Source organism: Kogia breviceps, chromosome X (genome assembly GCF_026419965.1).
Source record: "Kogia breviceps isolate mKogBre1 chromosome X, mKogBre1 haplotype 1, whole genome shotgun sequence".
Taxonomy (NCBI): domain Eukaryota; kingdom Metazoa; phylum Chordata; class Mammalia; order Artiodactyla; family Physeteridae; genus Kogia; species Kogia breviceps.
In genome coordinates, this window is record NC_081330.1 from 134,546,478 (window position 1) to 134,566,273 (window position 19,796).

A 19,796-nucleotide genomic window follows, 5' to 3' on the forward strand; every position below is an offset into this window, starting at 1 on the left:
GGCCCTCTAAGGACAGCCCCGTCCACGACGAAACAGGCTCCCGTCCCCCCAGCAGATTCCAAGGGACTTCGGGGCTCCGTGTCAGGAGCCGGGGGCAGAGACCAAATATCAGAGCAGAAGACGCTCCTGGCACGCGGTTGTTCATGGTGGGAGCACAGGTGCTCCGGGAAGCCCTCTCTGAGGGGACCCCGCGCGGTCACGAGCCCCGCGGGGGGACCGGGCCAAGGCCAGCGCGCACCTGCTCACAGTCTACACGCGGAGTCCTGCGCGGGCGGGTGTCAGATGCCCTGTGCCGCGTGAGCGGGGCCAGACCCCAGGCCCCAGACAGGTGCCGCCTCGTTCGGGGCAGGCTGTGTGGACGGACGGGGAGCTCTGTGTGCGCGGGCGTCGGGGGTGCCGTAAGGGGCATGAGGGCGGGGCTCGGGGTCGCCGCAGGGCTGCTCCTGACGGGGTGACGCGGGCCTCCCGTCACGTGCACTGGATAAACGTTACAAGCCTGTGAAACCCGACCGTGTCGTGTGTTTTTCCCTTCAGGATGGCATTTTACCTTATTTTTAAATGCGTTTCTTCGTATCTCTGGGTTTCAGAGTTGGTGTTTCCCGTTCCCTTAGGATGTTTGCAGACGGTCCTGAGAGATAGCGGACGGAGGTCACAGTGAGAGCGTTAGGATGGACTCTCCAGCTGTCTGTGGGGCGGGTGGGCTTGGAAGTGCGGGCACCGGTCGTTCTGGGGACGTGAATGCAGGCGTCACCCCACGGGCGAGGAAGGGCACAGCTCCTGCCGTGCGGTGGACGGACGCACGGCCGTGGGACGGGACGGTGCCGTCGCCCGAGTCTGTCCAGCGAGCTCTCACGTGCCCGCACGAGCACCCCAGGAGAGGTGCCCGAGGCCTCTGGCTCCCCGGTCCCTGCCGCCTGCGCCCTCCTGCCCCGGGGAGCGGCCAGTGTCCTCCGCATCCCGGCTCACACAGCCTCCTCTGGGCCTGGCGCCAGCATCCCTGGCAGGAGGCCTCTGCTGCCCGTCGCCCCAGGACGCACGCCCACCTGCGCGGAGCAGAGGCCTTTCAGCCCACGCTGCGCCCGAGCCTCGCCCCGTGGGTCCCCGCCCCAGCGTGTGCGCGAAGCCACGGAGCATCCAGACGCACGGCTCCCGCGCGGCTGGGCTGCTCCCTCCTGGGGCGCCGAGGATGAGGCGCCGGCACGTTCTGGGCCTGGCGTGGTGGGCAGGAGCGGACTCCAGTGGTCTCCCCCAGGGCGGCCCCTCGCCATGGACGTGCGTGGCCGCTGCTCGGGTCGCGGGGCGCGTCCCGCCAGGCCACCTGCCGGCAGCTCCCTGAGCCGCGGGCGATGCCCGTGACCTGGGTCCTGTGAGCGCCATCGCCCGTGTGGGCTTCTGTGGGGACCCGGCCTGCGCCTTTCCTCTGCCTCTTCCTCCGGAGTCCTGGTCGTGTTCACACCTTTCTCCCTGCAGGGCCGGGCAGGGCCGGGAAGGGCCTGTCGCTCTCTTGGGCCCTTTGCATTTTTTCCTGTACCTCTGCTTAGTTTAAAGTCTGTGTGTGACCCTTTTGTCAGGATAATGCCCTGCGAACGTTTTCCTGGTCTGCACCTTGTTTTTATGCTCTCAGCGACGTCTGCCCTGGAGTTCTGGTGGGGAAGCGGTTCAGTTCACGCGCCTTCTCTTTCAGAGTTTTGGTGTTCGAGTCAGTTTAGGGAACCTTTGCTTCTCCAGCATCGGGACGATCTCCTACATTTCCTTCTGGAGTTTCACCGTCCACGCTTGGGGCTGGGATCCCTCTCTCATGGTTTTGTAGAGTTGCCCCGCCGACCAGCTGGGCTCTCCCTAGAGACGATCGTTCCCTCTGAGCTGCCGCCAGCTTTGTCTGTGTGCTGAGTTGGTGGGTGGCACGTGGGGGGTGGGGGGTCTGTCCCTAAACTGGTCCCTTCCTCTTTGCCCTGATGTACAGCCTCACTGCTGCGACTGCACGGAAGGCTTGACAGTCGTGTGCGTTTGCATGTGGGCTTTGAATGAGCCGGTTGATTTCTGGAAAACACACCTTGCTGGGTGTGCATTGGCTTTGCGTTGAATCTGTGGGTCGTCTGGGGAACAGTTGACATTTTGACACATTATTGACCGGGGGATTTTTGCAGAAACTAACGTGTGTGCCTCTAATAACGTCTCCGGTCAAAAATGTGTCAACAGCATTAAGTGTCCAGTCAGGAATCTGTATGGTCTGTCCGTCCGTTTGGGGGGGTCTTTGACTTCTCCCAGCCACGCTTTCTCGTTCCCTTTGTAGAGATCTCGCACTTTCAGTTACGTTTACCTGTAGGTTGATGTTTTTTACGCTTTTCATAGATGGCACTGTTACATTTTTTAATTTTCTAATTGCTTGTTGCCAGTGTGTGGAAATATAATTGATTTTTGTGCATTGTCCTGGGATCCTGCAGCTTTGCTGGTTTTCTGTTACAAGTAAGTCCCCTACGTACACACCTTCAAGTTGCGAACTTTTAGAGATGCGAACGTGTTTACCGTCAGCGTCAGGCACTAGCGAGAGTGACGTTGCAGCTGGCCGTCGGTCTCCTACTGCTGACAATCCCTCAGCCCTACCATCTCCCACCTCCTCTGCCTCCTCCAGGCAGTAACTCTTCTCGCCTGTTCCCTCGATGCCAGCCCCTGTGGGCCAGCTGTTGTACTGGACTACTGTACTTTTCAAGGGACTGTAAAAACGTTACAATGTTTTCTTCATCTTTTGTGTTTGTTTTTTATGTATCGTTTGCATGGAAAGTATTAGAAACCTGTTACAGTACAGTACTATGCAGCCGATTGTGTTAGTTGGGTCCCTAGGCTGACTTTGTTGGACTTACGGACAAATTGGACTTCGGAACGTGCTCTCGGAATGGAACTCGTTCGTGTGTAGGGGACTTAGTGTAATTCTGGTATTTCATAACCCTTTTGGAATTCTCCCTACCGTTGCATATTTTTGAATGACCAGAGTTGCCCCTTTGTCTCTTCCCTGAGAGCCCCCTCCTCCATCTCTGCTGGTGGAGCCTGTCCCGCTCCAGCTCAGGGCAGTGCTGGCCTGCGCGCCTCCCCACGTGCAGGTGTGAGCCGTGGGCTCCTGTGTACGCCCCTGATTGCAGTGCTGTGTTCCCTCCTGTTCTTAAGTTTCCTGGCCTGTTGTTTGTTTCACTGTGATTTTTCTTCTTTTTTACTGCTGGATTCGATTTGCCGGCCTGGATTTGTGTGGGATGTTGGCGTCTCTGTTCCTGGGAGCTGAGGGCGCCTGATCTCCCCTCACAGGTGTCAGGCTCCAGGACGTGCAGCCTCGTAACAGGAGTTGGGAGACGTCCCTTGTTTCCATTCTCTGGAAGAGTGTGGGTACCACCCCCGTGACTTCTTCCCTAAAGCTGGGCCCAGGCTTTTCTTCGTGGGAAGGCTGTAAGCCACGGGTTCGGTCTCTGGAAAGGTAGAACCGACTGGATGTCCGTTGTCAGTTCTGGCTAGACGCGTTCGTGAGTCCGGGAGTCCGCTCGTTTGCCTGCAGTTGTCGCGTTTCCTGGCCTCCAGTTGTTCGCAGTGTCCACTGCCTGTCTGTCCAGCGCTGGTGGGCTCTGCGCCAACCCCTGATGTGGGGAGCGTGCGTTTCCTTTTGCTTCTCCAGGAGTGTTGCTGAGGGGGTGATTACTTGCTTAAAAGCTTTGCGAAGAGCTGACTCGGCCTTGTCGACTTTCTCTGTCGTGTATCTGCTCTCTTTTTCTCTTCTCTCAGCCTTTGTTGTTTCCGCCTTTCTTCTTCTGTGTTTTCGGGAGGGAAGCTCAGAGCGTGGGTTTTCCACCTGCTTCCCGGTCAGCAGCTGTGCTGACAGCTGTGGACGCCAGCCCTGCGGTCGCCTCGACCCGAGATGTGCCCAGGTCACAGCCTCATCCTTGGCGCACCCCGAGTGTCTCCTGACTTTCTCTGTCATTTACGCCATCCCGACGCATCATCGGAGGGGCCGCACGTCCAGGGCCGGGGACGTGCTCATCGCCTCCGTATAGCTACCGACGTGCCGCCTCCAGCTGGGGCAGGTGGTCTGTGCCCCGTGCTCGGGAGCGCCGTTTCCGCCAGCGTCTCCGGAGTGACGGCTGAGAGAGGCTGCCCCTCCCCACGGAGGCCCGCGGGGCTGGCACAGGCTCTGGGCTGTGTGGTCAGGCTGTCTGCACACGGTGCGCTCCCGGCCGCCTCGGGGGCTCGGGCAGCCGGGGGCCCAGGGCGCGCTAACCCTGTGTCATCGCCCCCTTCCCCCCGCAGGCCTGCGGCTGCCCGCTCTACTGGAAGGGGCCGCTCTTCTGCGGCGCCGGCGGAGAGCGCACGGGCTCCGTCTCGGTGCACAAGTTCGTCGCCATGTGGAGAAAGTGAGTCCCGGGGCGGGAGTGGTGGCCGGGCTGTGCCTCCGCCTCTACTGGCCGGCGCGCCTGCGACCGGGACAGTACGGGACGGAGACGGCTGTCCGGGGGTGCCCGGCCCGGCCGTCGCGTCCCCTTGCCAGGCCCCGTCCGTCTGTGCCCGTGCCCACGGAGCGGCCGACCCCCCGGAGTCCAGGGTGGGGCCTGGGGGTGCGCGTGGGGTGCAGCTGGTGCCTCTGTCGCCCAGGGTGCTCCAGAGCTGCCACGACGATGCGGCCAAGTTCGTCCGCCTGCTCACGAGCCCCGGCGGCAACTCCCTGGCACAAGAGGACTTCATCCCCTTCCTGCAGGTGCGTCCCCGCCTCCCCGCTGCACACGCCCTCGCCCCCTCCTTGCAGGCGCGCCCCGGTGTCTACACCCCGGGGGCGGGCGGGCTCCTCCGAAGCTGGCTCTGCGCAGCCCCTCCAGACCTGCGTGAGAGGCAGGACGGTGTGGACGGCTCCACGCCTGAGCCTGCGGAGCGTGGAGCCGGACAGGGGTCAGCACCTTCGGGCGCCGGGCTGCCCACGAGAAGCCGGTCGCGGTTTGCAGAACGCTGGTTTCCAGACGCCGTGCTGCTTCCTGTAAACACGGTTTTATTTAGCGCTCTGTGTTACATCTGGGAGAGGGGAATCGAAGGCGGTACCCGGTTACCCGCGTGTTCCCCGTGAAGACGGAATAACCAAAGTTACCAAAACCATTTGAATAGAAGTGACTTAAAAGGCTCCTGGGACTGCAGTGCTCTGTTAAGTGAGGATATCACAAATTTTCTTGCTTGGAATGTGGGATGGATTTACACGGTGGTCTTTTATACATTTACACATGTCAGATTATCACCCTCGGCCGCGAGAGGTGGCGCACTTCCTTAGCTCGTGGCCCCGATGATTCTGTGTGATCCTTTAACTGGATGTGATTTCACGTAACCGTGCGTTTGGGGTGATGCTGCGTGAGCGGCTCTGTGGCGGGATGTGTGAACCTGGATGGTGGTGGCGGACGCGTGCGTTCTTACCCCTGGGCCTGGCGGCACGTCCCAGGGCCGTGTCCCGTCCCCCGTGTGCAGGACGTGGTGAACACCCACCCGGGCTTGGCATTCCTGAAGGAGGCGTCAGAGTTCCACTCCCGCTACATCACCACGGTGAGTACAAGCGCATCCGTTGCCCCTGTGGCTTCCGTGGGCGCCGGAGGCCCGCGCTCCAGGCCCGCCGTGAGGGAACGGACACCCAGCCCCTGGACCCGTGGCCCTCCACGGCCTGCTTTCTCACCAGGAAGTGGGTGTGGGGCTCGGGCGCGGGGCGGGCTGTGTGTCCCACCTGGGTCCCCAGCTGGGCGTGCTCAGCGAGAGCCTGGGTGGTCCTGGCGGCGTGCTCTGGGGTCGGGCAGGCCGGGGCAGGCGAGGGGACATCCAGAGAACCCAGTGGTCTCCCTCTTTGGGCAGGAGGGGCCTCAGAGGACGCCCGGGCCCCCCCCTCCTGAGGGCCCGGTCTCCTTGGCTCCAGGCGAGCATGCCCAGCGAGTTGGAGTGCGGCGCTCTGAGCGCTGCAGGCAGGGTGCCGGCCTGGCCCGGGGACACGAGGACCCCTGCCCTGGTCAGAGGTCACCCGGGGAGGACGGCCCTCCGGCTCTGGGTGGAGGTGGGCGGCGCGGCGGCCAGGGGCCTGCTTGTCGCGCGGCGCGGAGCGGACGTTCATGCCGCGTGCCCGCGGTTCCCCGGGCCTCCCTCCGCCCCCTCACCGCCCCATGCCGCCCTGTGGGCTCGTCGCTGAGGAGCGGTGCGCGGTGCGCGGAGCCGTGCCTCATTCCCGCGGCGGCAGGGAGTGCTGCGTGTGAACGGGGCTGTGTGCCAGGGGCTCCGTTCCCAGGCCCCGAGCTCCCTGCACAGACAGGACAAGGCAGGGCGCGTCCGGGGGCAGGGGACAGCCTCCAGCAGGGACCCGGGGAGGGGGTGTCCCGGGAGGAGCGCAGGCAAGGGGACATCTCAGATGAGGACGGGCGAGGCATATCACAGGTGGCGACATCCCCACCTGGGAGCGGAGCTGAGCCCCGTGGCCAAGGTGGGCCTCACTGTGCAGGGGGCAGGGCCACTCTCTGGCCTTTAGTTAAGGTTTTTCATTCAGTGGCCAGTTGAGTGTCCGTGGAAGCAGCGGGGGCAGTTTCTCGAACCACCCGCAGTGTAAGAAGGGCTCCCAGCCCCGCAGCAACTGCGTGCCCACGCCGTTCCAGCTCAGGTGCAGCCGTCTCACCCGGACATCCCCCCGCATGTGGCAGCGGGTCCGCTTCTCCTGCCACCTGTGTCCTCCCTGCAGCTGGAGGCGGGACTGCTTCCCCCCCCACCCCACCCCCGTCTGATGACGTGCAGGGCGGTCACCCTCTGCTGGCGACACGGGGCCCTGCGGCCCAGGGTGCGGAGCTCCCGGTGAGGCCAGGCAGGAGCTTGTAGGCGAGGTCCCAGGCCGGGTGCCTGCAGGGCCACACGCGGGGTTGCTGCACAGTCACGTGCGGGGCCCCCAGCCCCCCGCGTCCCGGCGCTCAGCCGACGGGCCTCCTCCTACAGGTCATACAGAGGATCTTCTACACGGTCAACAGGTCCTGGTCCGGGAGGATCACGTGCGCGGAGCTCCGGAGGAGCACATTTCTGCAGGTGGGTGGCGGCCGGCCGAGGGGACACGGGGCCTTCTGTGCGCCACCCCCGCTCATCTCTCCTCCCCAGTTTCCACCGCGACCTGGCCCCCATCGATCGCCCGTCACCCACCGGCCTGTCAGCGGTCGCCCCGCTCGTCTACCCACCCGTCCCCGTTACCCCACCCACCTTCCATTCCTCCCTTCCCCACCCCCACGCCAGCAGTCCATTCTTTGCCCCCACACACGTCGTCCGTGGGCCCACCCACCCGTCTCTCCCTGCACCCACCAGCCTGTCACCCGGCCCTCCATCGACCGACGCATCACTTGTTCTGCACCCAGCTCAGCTGCCCGTCGCCCACCTTCTTGTGCATCCACCCAGCCGTTACCCACCCCTCCGCCGACCATCCCGTCCCTCCATCCGTCCCCCACCCACCGTCTGCTTCTTCGTCTACCCGCACACTCGTCGTTCACCCCCCCCCAGTAACCCACCTCTGCACCAACCCTCGGTCAGCCATCTGTCCGCCCCACCGTCCATCCCCACCCCCTCCCTCTTCCCTGCACCCAGCTCACCAGCGGCCACCCCGTCACCTGCCCCCTGTCCTCACCCCCCCGCTTCCACCCTCAGCCCCTAACTCGTCTGCCATCCACTCATTTTCCTTCGTCTCATTCATCCACCTGCCCCCCTCTTTCTTCTCCCGTTCATCTTGTACCCTTCCTTTCCCCTCGTCCGTCCCGGAGGCACGGCCTCTGGGCCGCGGGTGCACCCGGGTTCTGTGGACCTGTGCGTGTCCAAAAGGGCGGGCTGACCCGCTCGCGTCAGGAGCCCCCAGCCACGAGAGCGTACGTGCTTGGGCTGCTCCGTGCTGCACTCTCGCGGCCCTGACCGGGTGCACCCCGACCTGGGTGCCGGGCTCCCAGCCCTCAAGCACGTCTCCACCGGCTCTGACCCTCCGCCCTCACGACGTGGGGCTCCTGGCGGGGGGTCCCACGTGCGGAAGGCCCGTCTCCACGCTGCAGCCGGAGGCGCCCGGCAGCGGTTTTCTGGGTTTGTCCTGGCAGAACGTGGCACTCCTGGAAGACGAAGTGGACATCAACCAGCTGACGGAGTTCTTCTCCTACGAGCACTTCTATGTCATCTACTGCAAGTTCTGGGAGCTGGACACAGACCATGACCTGCTCATTGACGCGCAGGACTTGGCCCGGCACAACGACCACGGTGAGGACGCGGCCTGCGGGCGGCGGGGACACAGCACTGGGCTGGGCGCTGCCCTGCGGGCTCCTGTGTCTCCAGGGAGACCAGTGTGGCTGCCTCCCCGACCCTCGAGGCTGAACCTTGTACTGCCGGACACACAGGAGACAGGGACACAGCACAGGACCCTGGGGGCCGGGGCGGACACGGGACACGGCAGAGGACGTGCGGGGACCGGGGCGGACACGGGACACGGCCGAGGACGCGCGGGGACCGGGGCGGACACGCGACACGGCCGAGGACGCGCGGGGACCGGGGCGGACACGCGACACGGCCGAGGACGCGCGGGGCCCGGGGCGGACACGGGACGCGGCCGAGGACGCGCGGGGCCCGGGGCGGACACGGGACGCGGCCGAGGACGCGCGGGGCCCGGGGCGGACACGGGACGCGGCCGAGGACGCGCGGGGCCCGGGGCGGACACGGGACGCGGCCGAGGACGCGCGGGGCCCGGGGCGGACACGGGACACGGCCGAGGACGCGCGGGGACCGGGGCGGACACGGGACACGGCCGAGGACGCGCGGGGCCCGGGGCGGACACGGGACACGGCCGAGGACGCGCGGGGCCCGGGGCGGACACGGGACACGGCCGAGGACGCGCGGGGCCCGGGGCGGACACGGGACACGGCCGAGGACGCGCGGGGCCCGGGGCGGACACGGGACACGGCCGAGGACGCGCGGGGCCCGGGGCGGACACGGGACACGGCCGAGGACGCGCGGGGCCCGGGGCGGACACGGGACACGGCCGAGGACGCGCGGGGCCCGGGGCGGACACGGGACACGGCCGAGGACGCGCGGGGGCCCGGGGCGGACACGCGACACGGCCGAGGACGCGCAGGGCCCGGGGCGGACACAGGCCACGACACGGGACCTGCGATGACCGGGACGCACAGGGCCTGCCGTCGGTGGAGGCGCTCTCTGGGGGGCGTGGAGCCCCTGTCCTGAGCACAGATAGCGGCTGCCCCACACAGGCTGCATCCGTCCGTCCCCCGTTCTCCCCGCCCCACCTCCCCTCCATTTGTCCTCAGGTATTTGGGGGCCACCCCACCCGTCATTTCACACCAGTTCTCCTGATGAGCCCTGGCGTGGGCCAGTCTGGGTGCTGCCCTGAGGTCCCAGCGCCTGTTCCCGTAGCTGAGCAAACACCTGTTCTGCAGGCGGGGCAGCGTTCCCCTCCCTCCCTCCCTCCTCCTGCTGCTTCCTGCTCTGTGTCGGGGCCTCGAGTGGCCCGTCCGCGGAGTGGCCGGTTCCCTGTCTGCATGGGTGGCTCTGGGCACCGTCCCGAGGCCAAATTCCAGCCTGGGACCGCTCGGGGGCCGCAGCGGGTGGGACGGCGGCGGGTGGGACGGCGGCGGCGCGCTCCCGGGAGTCGTCCGGAGGGGAGGGAACGTCGGAGCAGCGACGCGGTTCCCTGAGAGGTTTCGCTTCTGGCTTCTGGGTTTGACTGTGAGTCAAACGGAAAGGCCTACGAAGGTGAACTCCGGCCTCCACACAGTTCAGGAGCAGCAGGGGCGATCCAGTGTAAATGCTTCTTTGATAAGAGCACATTATCACCTCCCACCTCCCGTGACGAGAAACCACATTTTCAGGGTACACAGAGTGGGCCAGAATTTAAGCGCACAGTGGGTTCTTAGTTTTAGAAACAGTTTTCTGAAGACTGCACGTTTTCACATAACGGATTTTTCACGTACCCACACGCACGACCGAATTCCTGGATCCTCCGAGCGTGTGTTTGTCTCTGGTCGACGGGACCCAGAAGGTCCCCTGACTTGAGCTCCCCGGGGCACCATCTGCTTGCTGTATCTCTTGGACTGGCCTCGCGAGGGTGCCGTGAGCGCTGGCGTGTGGACGTCCGAGCGGACGTGGGTCTCTCTCAACTCCGTCCCTAAATTCGACGCCTGGTCTCAGCTCCAGCTCCCTCTGTGATCTTGGGAATAGCTCCAGGCGCAGACCCGTGGTGGCCGGCACGTGGTTCCCCAGATCGGGGCTCACCTGTCCCCGCCCGTCCCCACGACCCTCTCCTGGTCTCCTCCTCATCCCTGTGTCTACCCCGTCGAGGTCTCACGTCGGGGCATCTCGTGGGGCCGGCGTGAGGGCTCTGTCACCAGGCAGGGCTGGTGGCGTTGTAGCCTCGAGACACGACTGACTGGGGAGCGTGGTCTTACGGCCAGCCCAGGACGCTGGGTGGCTTTGGGCAGAGCCCCCAGCTGCGGATGTGAGCGCCGTGATGCGCCCCTCCCCCTCCACCTGCCGCCTCCTAACCTACCAGCTTGAACACGAGAGGTGGCGGGGCTCTTCCTTATGTCACGGGAAGGAACGGGCAGAGGGGCGGGGCTGACCTGTCCCGTGTCCCATGGACGAGCGGGTTCTGTTCTCAGGTCGTGGCAGTGAGTCTGAGTCAGCTGTCCAGTTCCCTGGGGCTGTCGTCATGGCAGTGGGGGGCGGCGGGTGGGGGCGGACCTTCAAAGAACAGGAAATTGTCCTCCCAGTTCTGAGGCCAGAGATCCAAAATCAACGTATTTATGAAGGACTGTCATCCAGGAGGGGCTTCCTGAGGCGGCCGTACTGGATGACCGCAAATTGGGGGCTTAAAATCCACCCTCCCCCAGCCCTGGGGACGAGGCGTCTGAGGTCAGGGTGTCCCAGGTCCGCGCTGCCTCCGGAGGCTCCCGGGGAGGGTCCTTCCCGCCCCTTCCAGCTTCTGGGGGCTCCAGGCGTCCCTGGGCTCGTGGCCGCCTCCCTCCCGTCTCTGCCTCTGTCTTCCCGGGGCTTCTCCTCTGTGTCTGGGTCTCTCCTCTTCTGTGTCTTAGAAGGACTGTCATTGGATGTAGCGCCACCCTCCTCCAGGAGGACCTCATCTCAGACCCTTCACTGTGTCACATCTGCAGGGACCCTGTTTCCAAATAAGGTCCTGTTCACAGCTCAGGAGTGAGGACGTGGATATCTTTCTGAGAAACACTGTTCAGCCTCTGACACCATCCAGTCATTTCCCATTAGAGGCGACTTTCATTGAGGCAGGATGACTTGGGGGAAAAGACACTTTGTCTTTACGTCTCCATTTTTGTGGTTATAGATCTTGGGTATGGGCTGAAAAGTCCCCAAAATTTACACGATGAAGCCCTGACTCCCGGAACCTCAGGATGGGGCTGTATTTGGAGCTGGGGTCTTTAAAGAGGGGATGAAGGTACAATGAGGTCACTAGGGTGGGTCCTAATCCCATAGCACTGGTGTCCTTCTAAGAAGAGGAGATCAGGGCCCAGACGCACACAAAGGGGCAACCCTGTGGGGACACAGGGAGGAGAGGGCCGTCCACACGCCCAGGAGAGAGGCCTTGGGAGGGACCAGCCCTGCCCACACCTGCATCTCAGATTCCAGCCTCTGGGACTGGGGGAGAAATAACGTGTGCTCTGTAAGCCACCCCGCTGCGGTGCTTCATTATGGTGGCCCCAGGCAACTAATTTGGTGTCTTTCACTCTTTCATCCTCTTAGTTGCCGGGGGGTTGGATGCATTTGTGTGCTGATCACAACAAACTGAGTGTTTGGAGGCAGAGCCTCTGAAAGGGTGGGCGTGTGTGTCCTGCCCTTCACCGCCGCTCTGTCTTGGGGCCCCTGGGCCAGCCCTTCACTCTGGCTTTGCTCTGGGCTCAGGTCCTGGCCTGGAACGCGCCAGGCAGCGCCTGAGGAGGCCAGGAGCAGGAGATTTGGTCCCGAGGGTTCCGCCTGACTGGGCTTGGGTCTCAGCGTTCAGACCCGCGCCCGCCCAGCCACCTGCAAGGCTGCTGCATTGGGCCAGGAGCAGCGTGCGGGGCTCACGGCCTGCTTCCTCTTTTGCAGCCATATCCACCAAGATGATCGAGAGGATCTTCTCCGGAGCCGTGACGCGGTGAGTCCCAGCCACTCAGCTGGGCTCGTCAGGGCTTGGGGCTGACGTTCAGCACGCGCATCCGGGTCTGTCTCATTCGCTCCTGACGTGAGGCGGCCGTGCTCTGGGAGTGCATGCCGTCGTCACATGAGGTCGTGAGTTAGGGACACGCGTACACACCTTTGTCACGAGGTCACGAGTTGGGGACACATGCCACCCACATGAGGTCACATGTAAGGGACACGCCATTGTCACACGGGGTCGTAACTTGGGACACATACACGCCTTTGCCACAAGGCCGTGAGTCGGGGGACACAGGCCCCTGCACCTAAGGCTGTGAGGCGGCTGTGACCCTGGTGGCTGCTCCTGCCTGAGCTGGGCCCCAGGGACCCTCCTCCAGGTCACATGGTCTCTCTCAGGCCTTGTCCCGAGTAGGAACCAAGGGGACAGGACAGGGCCAGATGCAGGGTTCCCCGTGCCCCGGGGGAGGTGGGCGCGGACCCCGCCTCAGGATGCTTCTCCCTGACGCAGTCTTTGTCTCTCGATTCTGGCCCTGAATCCAGAGGGAAGAAAGTGCAGAAAGAAGGAAAAATAAGCTATGCTGACTTTGTCTGGTTCTTGATCTCTGAGGAAGACAAGAAAACCCCGACCAGGTGAGTATCTGGCAGCTGTCCTCTGCTCCACTTGCTAGAACACTTAGAAGCAGGGGCTAGTGGTCACCCGGAGAGAGGGTGCCCCTGCTCCGTGGTTCACCTGGGCAAGGTCAGACACAGGCGGGGCTCGCACTGGGGGAGGGGTCCCCGGGGGGTGGGGTCCGGCCTGGGCGGCCATGCTGACCGCGGCGCGGTGTCACAGCATTGAGTACTGGTTCCGCTGCATGGACCTGGATGGGGATGGGGTGCTGTCCATGTTCGAGCTGGAGTACTTCTATGAGGAACAGTGCCGCCGGCTGGACAGCATGGCTGTTGAGGCCCTGCCCTTTGAGGACTGCCTGTGCCAGATGCTGGACCTGGTGAAGCCCCAGAGCGAAGGTGACGCCGGGGGGTGGGGTCCTGCAGGGAGACGGCGACACCCCGGGGGAGTGGGTCCTCGGGGCTTGGGAAGGCGGGCCCCCGACCCCGTCCGTGGCCCTGTGTCTGTGTTCCTTCATGGCCCATGTGGGGAGACCAAGCCCAGGACCCCCGGTGCGGGCACTTCAGACGGCCCCCCGCCCTTGGCTCCCCCTCGTCCGGCTCTGTGCTGGGGCCCCAGGGGTGTGTTTGGTGGGTGTGGGAGCCGGGAGCCCACCAGGTGCATCCGTCCAGGGGCACCCAGTACACCTTCCAGGGTCAAAGGGAGGCTCTGCCCGAACCCCCTCCCCCCACGCCTCGGTCGGTGTTGTGCATCCATGTCCTGGACCCTGGTCTCAGGTGTTGTCACCGGGGGCCACAGTGGCCTGGGCCTTCCTGCCCTGGCTGGGGGCTCCTGCCCTGTGTCCCCGGGCCCAGAGCAGCTCGGGGCCCGCCCTCAGGTGACTCGCGCGGCCCTCACTGCGTTGGGCCCTGGCTCCTGACCCCTCCCACCCCCCGGGCTTCTGCCCACAGTCGTGGGCTGGTTCATGGCAGGGGTGCGTGTCCTAAGGCGTGTCGTTACGCACGCACGGAGGGGACGTGGCTCCTGAGCGCGCGTGGGAGCCGCGTGCGCTCACGTGCCGACCTTGCCCGCAGGGAGGATCACGCTTCACGACCTGAAGAGGTGCAGGCTGGCCAACGTCTTCTTCGACACCTTCTTCAACATCGAGAAGTACCTGGACCACGAGCAGAGAGAGCAGATCTCCCTGTTCAGGGTGAGTGGGCGGGGTGGGGGGGGCGCGTGAGGGCGTGGGGGCGCGGTGGGGCGCCTCTGGGCCCCCCCCCGTGTGACACGATGCGCACGCTTCCCGCAGGAGAGCGAGAGCGAGGGCCCCGAGCTGTCCGACTGGGAGAGGTACGCCGCTGAGGAGTACGACATCCTGGTGGCTGAGGAGGCCATGGGGGAGCCCTGGGAGGACGGGTAAGGTTGCGGCGGGGACAGCGCGTGGGACGCAGGGACGGCCAGCTGGGGGGCGGGATCACTCGTGCCGTGTCACAGCCCGAGGAGCCCACTGGCCCGAGGTGGCAGGCAAGAGACGCCTGCTCCACCCCACCTGCCCCCGGCCCAGGGCGGGGACCCACGGAGGCCGGGCCCTCAGCCCCACACCCCGCTCTCCACCGCGCGGCCTCACGCCGCCCTGACCGGGAGGGCTTCCTGCTGAGGCCGTCCCTTCCGGCTCCACACAGGCTCCTCCAGGGCCGTGTGCCGTCTCCCGAGCTCCCTGCGCCCTCCGGGGGTGGGACCCGCAGGTGGCTGGAGGGGCGCAGACCCCGCCCCTGCGGAGGGGCGGCCCTCGTGGAGTCTCCGTTGGGGGAGCGAGGCTGTAGCTCAGTGGGCACGTCTGCCGCCGACGCCCCTCCTCCCCCGTGGCTGATGGGTGTGGACAGCTGAGGGGGCGGGGCCGGGGGCGGGGCGTCTCCCCCAGGGCCTTGGTCCTCAGCCTTGAAAGCAGCCTTGCGGTAGAGGAGGGTTGGGGTCCAGTGTTCATGCCTGGGTCCCTGGCGGGCTCGGACCCCACCCAGTCCCGCCCAGAGCCTCCCGCCCGGCCCCTTCCCCTGGCGCGGCTGCTCGGCACCAGGGCCGGGGTTGGCACGGCTGCTCGTGTGGCACACGGGGTGGCAGTGGAGCCCGGGCCCCGAGGGTCACCCTCCGCGTCCGGGGGGCGCTTCAGTTTGCTGACAGCAGTGCTGCGCGCCTGGGGGTCCTCAGACTGCCACCCCGAGGGGGTTCCGAGTGGGCAGGACGGTGAGCACGCCGTCACCCCAGATCCCGCCCGCCCGCCCGCAGGCCCCGTCTTTGGTCCAGGTGTTCGGCCTTCTCCAGAACGTCACAGAGGTGGGACCCCACAGCCCCTTCGTGCCCGCCTCTGCTCTCAGCACGAGGCCTCCGAGAGCCCCGCGGGTCCCTGGGCGTGTCCTCACCAGTGATGGACACTGGCTTGCTGGTGTCTGTTGCTTCGGGCCTGGGCACGCGTGGACGGCTCCGCTGTTGAGCTGTGCGAGCTGGATTTGTGGGGCTGTAAGCGCTCGTCTCCTGGTTCAGAACCTGGGTGGGGGGTTCCGGGTCACCTGGTAGACAGACGCACCTTTACCTCCACGAACCGCCCACCCATCTTCCCACGTGGCCGTGCCGCTCTGCGTCCCCGGCAGCGGCGGGCGGGAGTTCCCGCGGCTCCGCATCCTCGCCGGCTCTGCCGTGGTTACGGTTGGTGGTTTTTTAAATTGTAGCCACTCGGACAGACGTCTACAGAAGGACTGCATGCCGGCTTTAGCTGCTCGTGTCCTTGTTGCCCTTTTCTGGTGAAGGGCCGTGTCTTCTGGCTATTCCCCATCGTGGGTTACTTGTTTCCTTCTGATCGAGTCTCAGAGGTTCTTTACGTCTCCTGGATATGAGTCCTTCAGGAGAGAGGGGACTTGTATTTCCTCACGGTTTCTGGCATCTTTTCCTTCTCCTAACCTTGTGTATCATGGAGGAGATGCTCTGAACTTTGATGAACTGCCATTTGTCACTTTGCCTTTATGGGCTGGGCTTTGGTGTCACGTGTAAGAAAGGATTGCCTAATCCAAAGCCACAGAGACCCTTCTGGAAGTTTCAGCGTTTTCCCCTTTACGCTGGGTCTGTGATGTGCTCTGAGTGACCTCCCCTGCGGGGCACGGGGTCTGGTCCCAGGTTACTTTCTTATGCGTGTGGGTGTCCACGGCGACGCAAGGCCAGCAGATTGGCATCTCTGTTGAGAATCAGTTGACCGTGTCTGTGGGGTCTGTGTGTGAGCTTCTTCGGTTCTGTCGGTGCTCGTCTGTGTCCGGCCGCCGGTGCGACGCCGTCTCGCCTGCCGAGGCCTCGGGGTGGGGGCAGTGGACTCACGGAGCGAGGCCTCTGGCTCTGGTCTTGCTCAGAATCGTCCGGGTCACTGCGGTTGCTTTGGCTTCTGTGTGAATCAGAGTCGGCCTGACCGTGCAGGGAGAGCCGGGGGGGTATTGACTGGGCTGAGCCGGGTCTCTCTGCGGTGAGACTTGGCACCGTGACTGGGTGACCAGCTGTGAGTTGGTCTGGGGACCGTTTGTCCCGTAACCAGTGTGGCCGGCCGCTTGCCGCCTCCCCCCCGCCGCCCCGGCTGTGCTTCCTGCGGCTCCGAGGTACCCCAGCCGCTGTGCGGTGAGACCCCGCATCCCTCAGTGTGCTGTTGGCCGTGCCGACCCCTTTGTTTCGACGTGGACGTTGACGAACAAGCTTGTCTCTACACAGTATTGAGCTGGGACTCGGAGGAAGGGACGAGCCCTCTGGGGACAGTGACACCCCAGTGACCTCGCGTCTCCTGGTCCACAGAGCCCTCTTGCTGTTTATTTAGCTCTCTGATTTCTCCTGCCAGTGTCTTGTAGTTTTCAGCGTATGGATCTTACACGTATTTTGTGAGATTTGTACTTGAGTACATCGGCGTTTTTGGTGCTGAAAAGGTCCTGCTAAAGTCTCCGTCCCAGCAGTTCACTGGTGACATAGAGAACCATGTTTTATTCATCTTGTTGTGGTTCCTCCACCACCCAGCACGATGCTGAATGAAAGTGGTGACGGGAGACGGCCCGGCCTTGATCCCACGTCAGGTGTGGAGTCCCCCGCTGCCCGGGAAGCGTGACGCTGCCGTGGGACGTCTCCGCCCACGTGCTTCCCCGGCCTGCGGACACCCCGCTTCACTGCCATCCGCGGACACCCTGAATCCTGCGCTTTGTCAGGTGCCTTGGCCAGATGGCTCCTCGCCTGTTGTCTGCTGATACAGATATGGCAAGGTTCTCGTGGTTGAACCGGCCCTGCCTTCCCGTGACAAACCTGGTCACGGGATGTGGGCCTTCTCGTGTGTCCTCGGACTCTGCTGCAGAGATTACTTGCACTTCTTGTGACACTGTGCCCTGCTTTGGCACCGGGCTCACTCTGGCCTCCTGGCAACCATCCTGGAATCGGGGTCATGGCCTCCGCCGCAGTGAGGGTGCCTCCGCCCACGCTCTGGGGGAGTCTGGGTGCAGGACGTGCTGTCGGCGTGGCAGTCCTGCGCTCACACGTCGGGGGGCTGCCAGCAGCGCCTCTGGCCGTAGGGGAGCACAGGTGGGGTGCGTGCCTGCCCGTATCCTCACCAAGCCCCTCCCTGCAGGTATGAGGCGGAGCTCAGCCCTGTGGACCAGAAACTGAGCGCGCTGCGGTCTCCGCTGGCCCAGAGGCCCTTCTTTGAGGTGCCAACTGGCCTGGGCGCCGTCGAGCTGTATGAGTATGAGTGCGGGGGTGACGACCAGCCGCCCTCGTGACCTGTGGCCTCCGTGGGGCGTGAACGCGGCCTCTGCCTCAGGAACAGAACTGTGCTCGTTGAGCCCTTTTACAGGAAGTGAAGTGCGTTTGTGTGGAGACGTTCTCATTTATTCAGCACAGAAGCTGGCCAGATATGGTCACGGCCACTGAGGTGGGTCCCCACCCACCCCAGAGGAGCTGCTGCGCGTGCGAGAGCCCCAGGCCTGGCCTGGCACGTGCGAGAGCCCCAGGCCCGGCCTGGCGGCGAGGACGCACGCGCCCCAGCGTCCCCGGCGGTCAGGGCGTCCTCGGACCCACTGTCCGGCTTCCAGGTGTAGGTGTTTCCAGGCTCGCGTTGTCTGGCTGATGGTTCACCTTGTCTGGCTGAGCGGCAACCAGGCGCCGCCCCAGAAGGTCCGCCTGCGGTCGGTCGTGGATGTGCGCTGACTTCGGGATGGGGGGTGGTCGTCAGGAACATTCCAGAAGCCCCGGCGCCTCCGTCCCGCGGGCTCCCCCCGCAGGGGCCGCTGTCCCGGCCGCAGCTTCTCCCCCAGAGGGAGCGCCCAGGTCAGCATATCTTTTGCTGTTTTTGTGTAAATGTACAGCATATGTAAAGTTGAGTTTTATTTGCCGTGCAGAGCAGTTTAAAAACGTTTTATGAGATCACGTTTGTATTTTCAAATAAAGAATTTAAAGATTTTCAGCCCCAGGCTGACCTTGGGACAAAGATGGACACAGCGGCCGGGGATTCTGAATGCAGGTCACAGAGGGACGTGGGGACAGACGGTAGTGTCACTGCGGGGAGACCGCAGGGTGTGGAGGCCCTCAGGGCAAGGAGCGGGGGGCGCAGGTCCCAGGCCCTGGGCCCTGGGCCCCGGGCCCCGGGGATCTCGCAGCCTGACCCTGCGGCCACGGTGGTGGGGCTGACACCGCCTGGGTGGCTGCTCTCGCCCGCGGTCACTTCTGACCCGTGCGTGACGGGGCGCGAGCCTTCGCTGCAGACACCGCGGGGAGGCCCCGACGCCCACCCTCCACGCCGCTCGGGCCACCCCCAGGTACGCCCGGCTGAGTCGGCACCAACCTGAGACTTATGGGGAGGGTGCGGCCCGCGTGTCCAGGGGAGGTGGCCGATGAGCCCCCTGCCCAGGCCGAGGACAGGTCGTCTAAGGTCTGGGCGCTGAGCAGACCTCAGGGAATGAGTCCGTCCACCCTGCAGCCGGGCCCACGGCGCTGAACACAGGGCCGGCGGCGAGAGGAGGAGCTGGCCCCCCGCCGAGCCAGACCACGTGGGGACCACACAGGGCCGCAGGCACCGCGCGCCGAGCCCCACGGACGGGAGCAGGGCCGGCTCTGGCACCTGCCTTCCCAGCCAGGCACGGCGACCGGCCACCGAGGCGGCTGGGGGCAGGCGGGTCCCCAGCTGACGGTCACACAGCCCTGTCCTGGGCAGGGGCCGCTGTCACCCGCCCCACAGCCTGGGGGCCCCGAGACCCGGATCATCGGCACACGCCGGCCCCCGGGCCCCTGGCGATGGAGGGGGAACTGCCAACGTGAGCTCCGGCGGCATGGCTCGCCTTCCGTCACACCCGCCCTGCGGACAGACGGGACACGTGCTCAGGACGCACGGACGGGGGCACAAACGTTAGGGCCCGGGACCGGCAACCACGGGGCCAGAGGTCAGCCCGGCCGCCCACAGGGTGGTGCCCGGTCAGTTCAGGGACAGTTTGGCAAGTCCCCAGAAAGCAGACGGCGGACCCTCAACTGCCACTTCACGGCTGTTGGGGCCGTGAAGACGGCCGGGGTCAAGGCCAGCCGCACTCCTGCCTGGAGCACCCCCGCCCCGCGGGCTGGTGCACTGACCACGTGGGGTCTGCACAAGGTGCCCCGGAGGGGGGCACCGCTGCTCCTAAAGGGCCGTCCCAGGCCCACACTCACCGGGGCCCCGGCAGCACCGCCCCAGCCCGGAGTCAGGAGGGACGCCGGAACCCCAGGGCGCCCGCGACCCAGTGGTCTGAGCCACGCGGGCCTGGGCAGATGCCCGAGGCTTCCGAGCAAGCCCCAGTCCACACCTGGGGTATCAGAGCACACGGGGTGGCTCAGCGGCCGCCTGACAACCAGCCAGCCGCCGGTGATGGTGTACACGGTGGCCCCGGGTTGCTGGGACCAGGGCCTGGATCCCTGGTGCTGACTGCACAGGGGCCCCTCCCCTCCCCACGCTGGCCTCAGGTCTCTCCTGGGAGACCCCAGCGGCTGCAGAGTCCCGCCT

General features: G+C 65.1%; 1 protein-coding gene across 5 annotated transcripts in view; it reads left to right on the forward strand.

Annotated features, from left to right (window-relative positions):
* PPP2R3B (protein phosphatase 2 regulatory subunit B''beta) overlaps positions 1-18,233 on the forward strand; it is a 59,102-nt gene extending 40,869 nt beyond the window's left edge. For 4 of the 5 annotated variants that reach the window (XM_059050499.2, XM_059050500.2, XM_067023401.1 and 1 more), the window contains 11 exons: positions 4,288-4,391; positions 4,630-4,732; positions 5,482-5,556; positions 6,973-7,059; positions 8,100-8,256; positions 12,121-12,169; positions 12,712-12,801; positions 13,004-13,179; positions 13,855-13,973; positions 14,073-14,179; positions 17,400-18,233. In XM_059050499.2, the coding sequence (XP_058906482.1) occupies positions 4,288-4,391; positions 4,630-4,732; positions 5,482-5,556; positions 6,973-7,059; positions 8,100-8,256; positions 12,121-12,169; positions 12,712-12,801; positions 13,004-13,179; positions 13,855-13,973; positions 14,073-14,179; positions 17,400-17,550 (1,218 nt within the window). In that variant the 3' untranslated portion in view covers positions 17,551-18,233. Of the gene's footprint in view, positions 1-4,287; positions 4,392-4,629; positions 4,733-5,455; positions 5,557-6,972; positions 7,060-8,099; positions 8,257-12,120; positions 12,170-12,711; positions 12,802-13,003; positions 13,180-13,854; positions 13,974-14,072; positions 14,180-17,399 lie in introns of all 5 variants that reach the window. The other variant, XM_067023402.1, reaches the window with a different exon arrangement.
* The last annotated feature ends 1,563 nt before the right edge of the window (positions 18,234-19,796 follow it).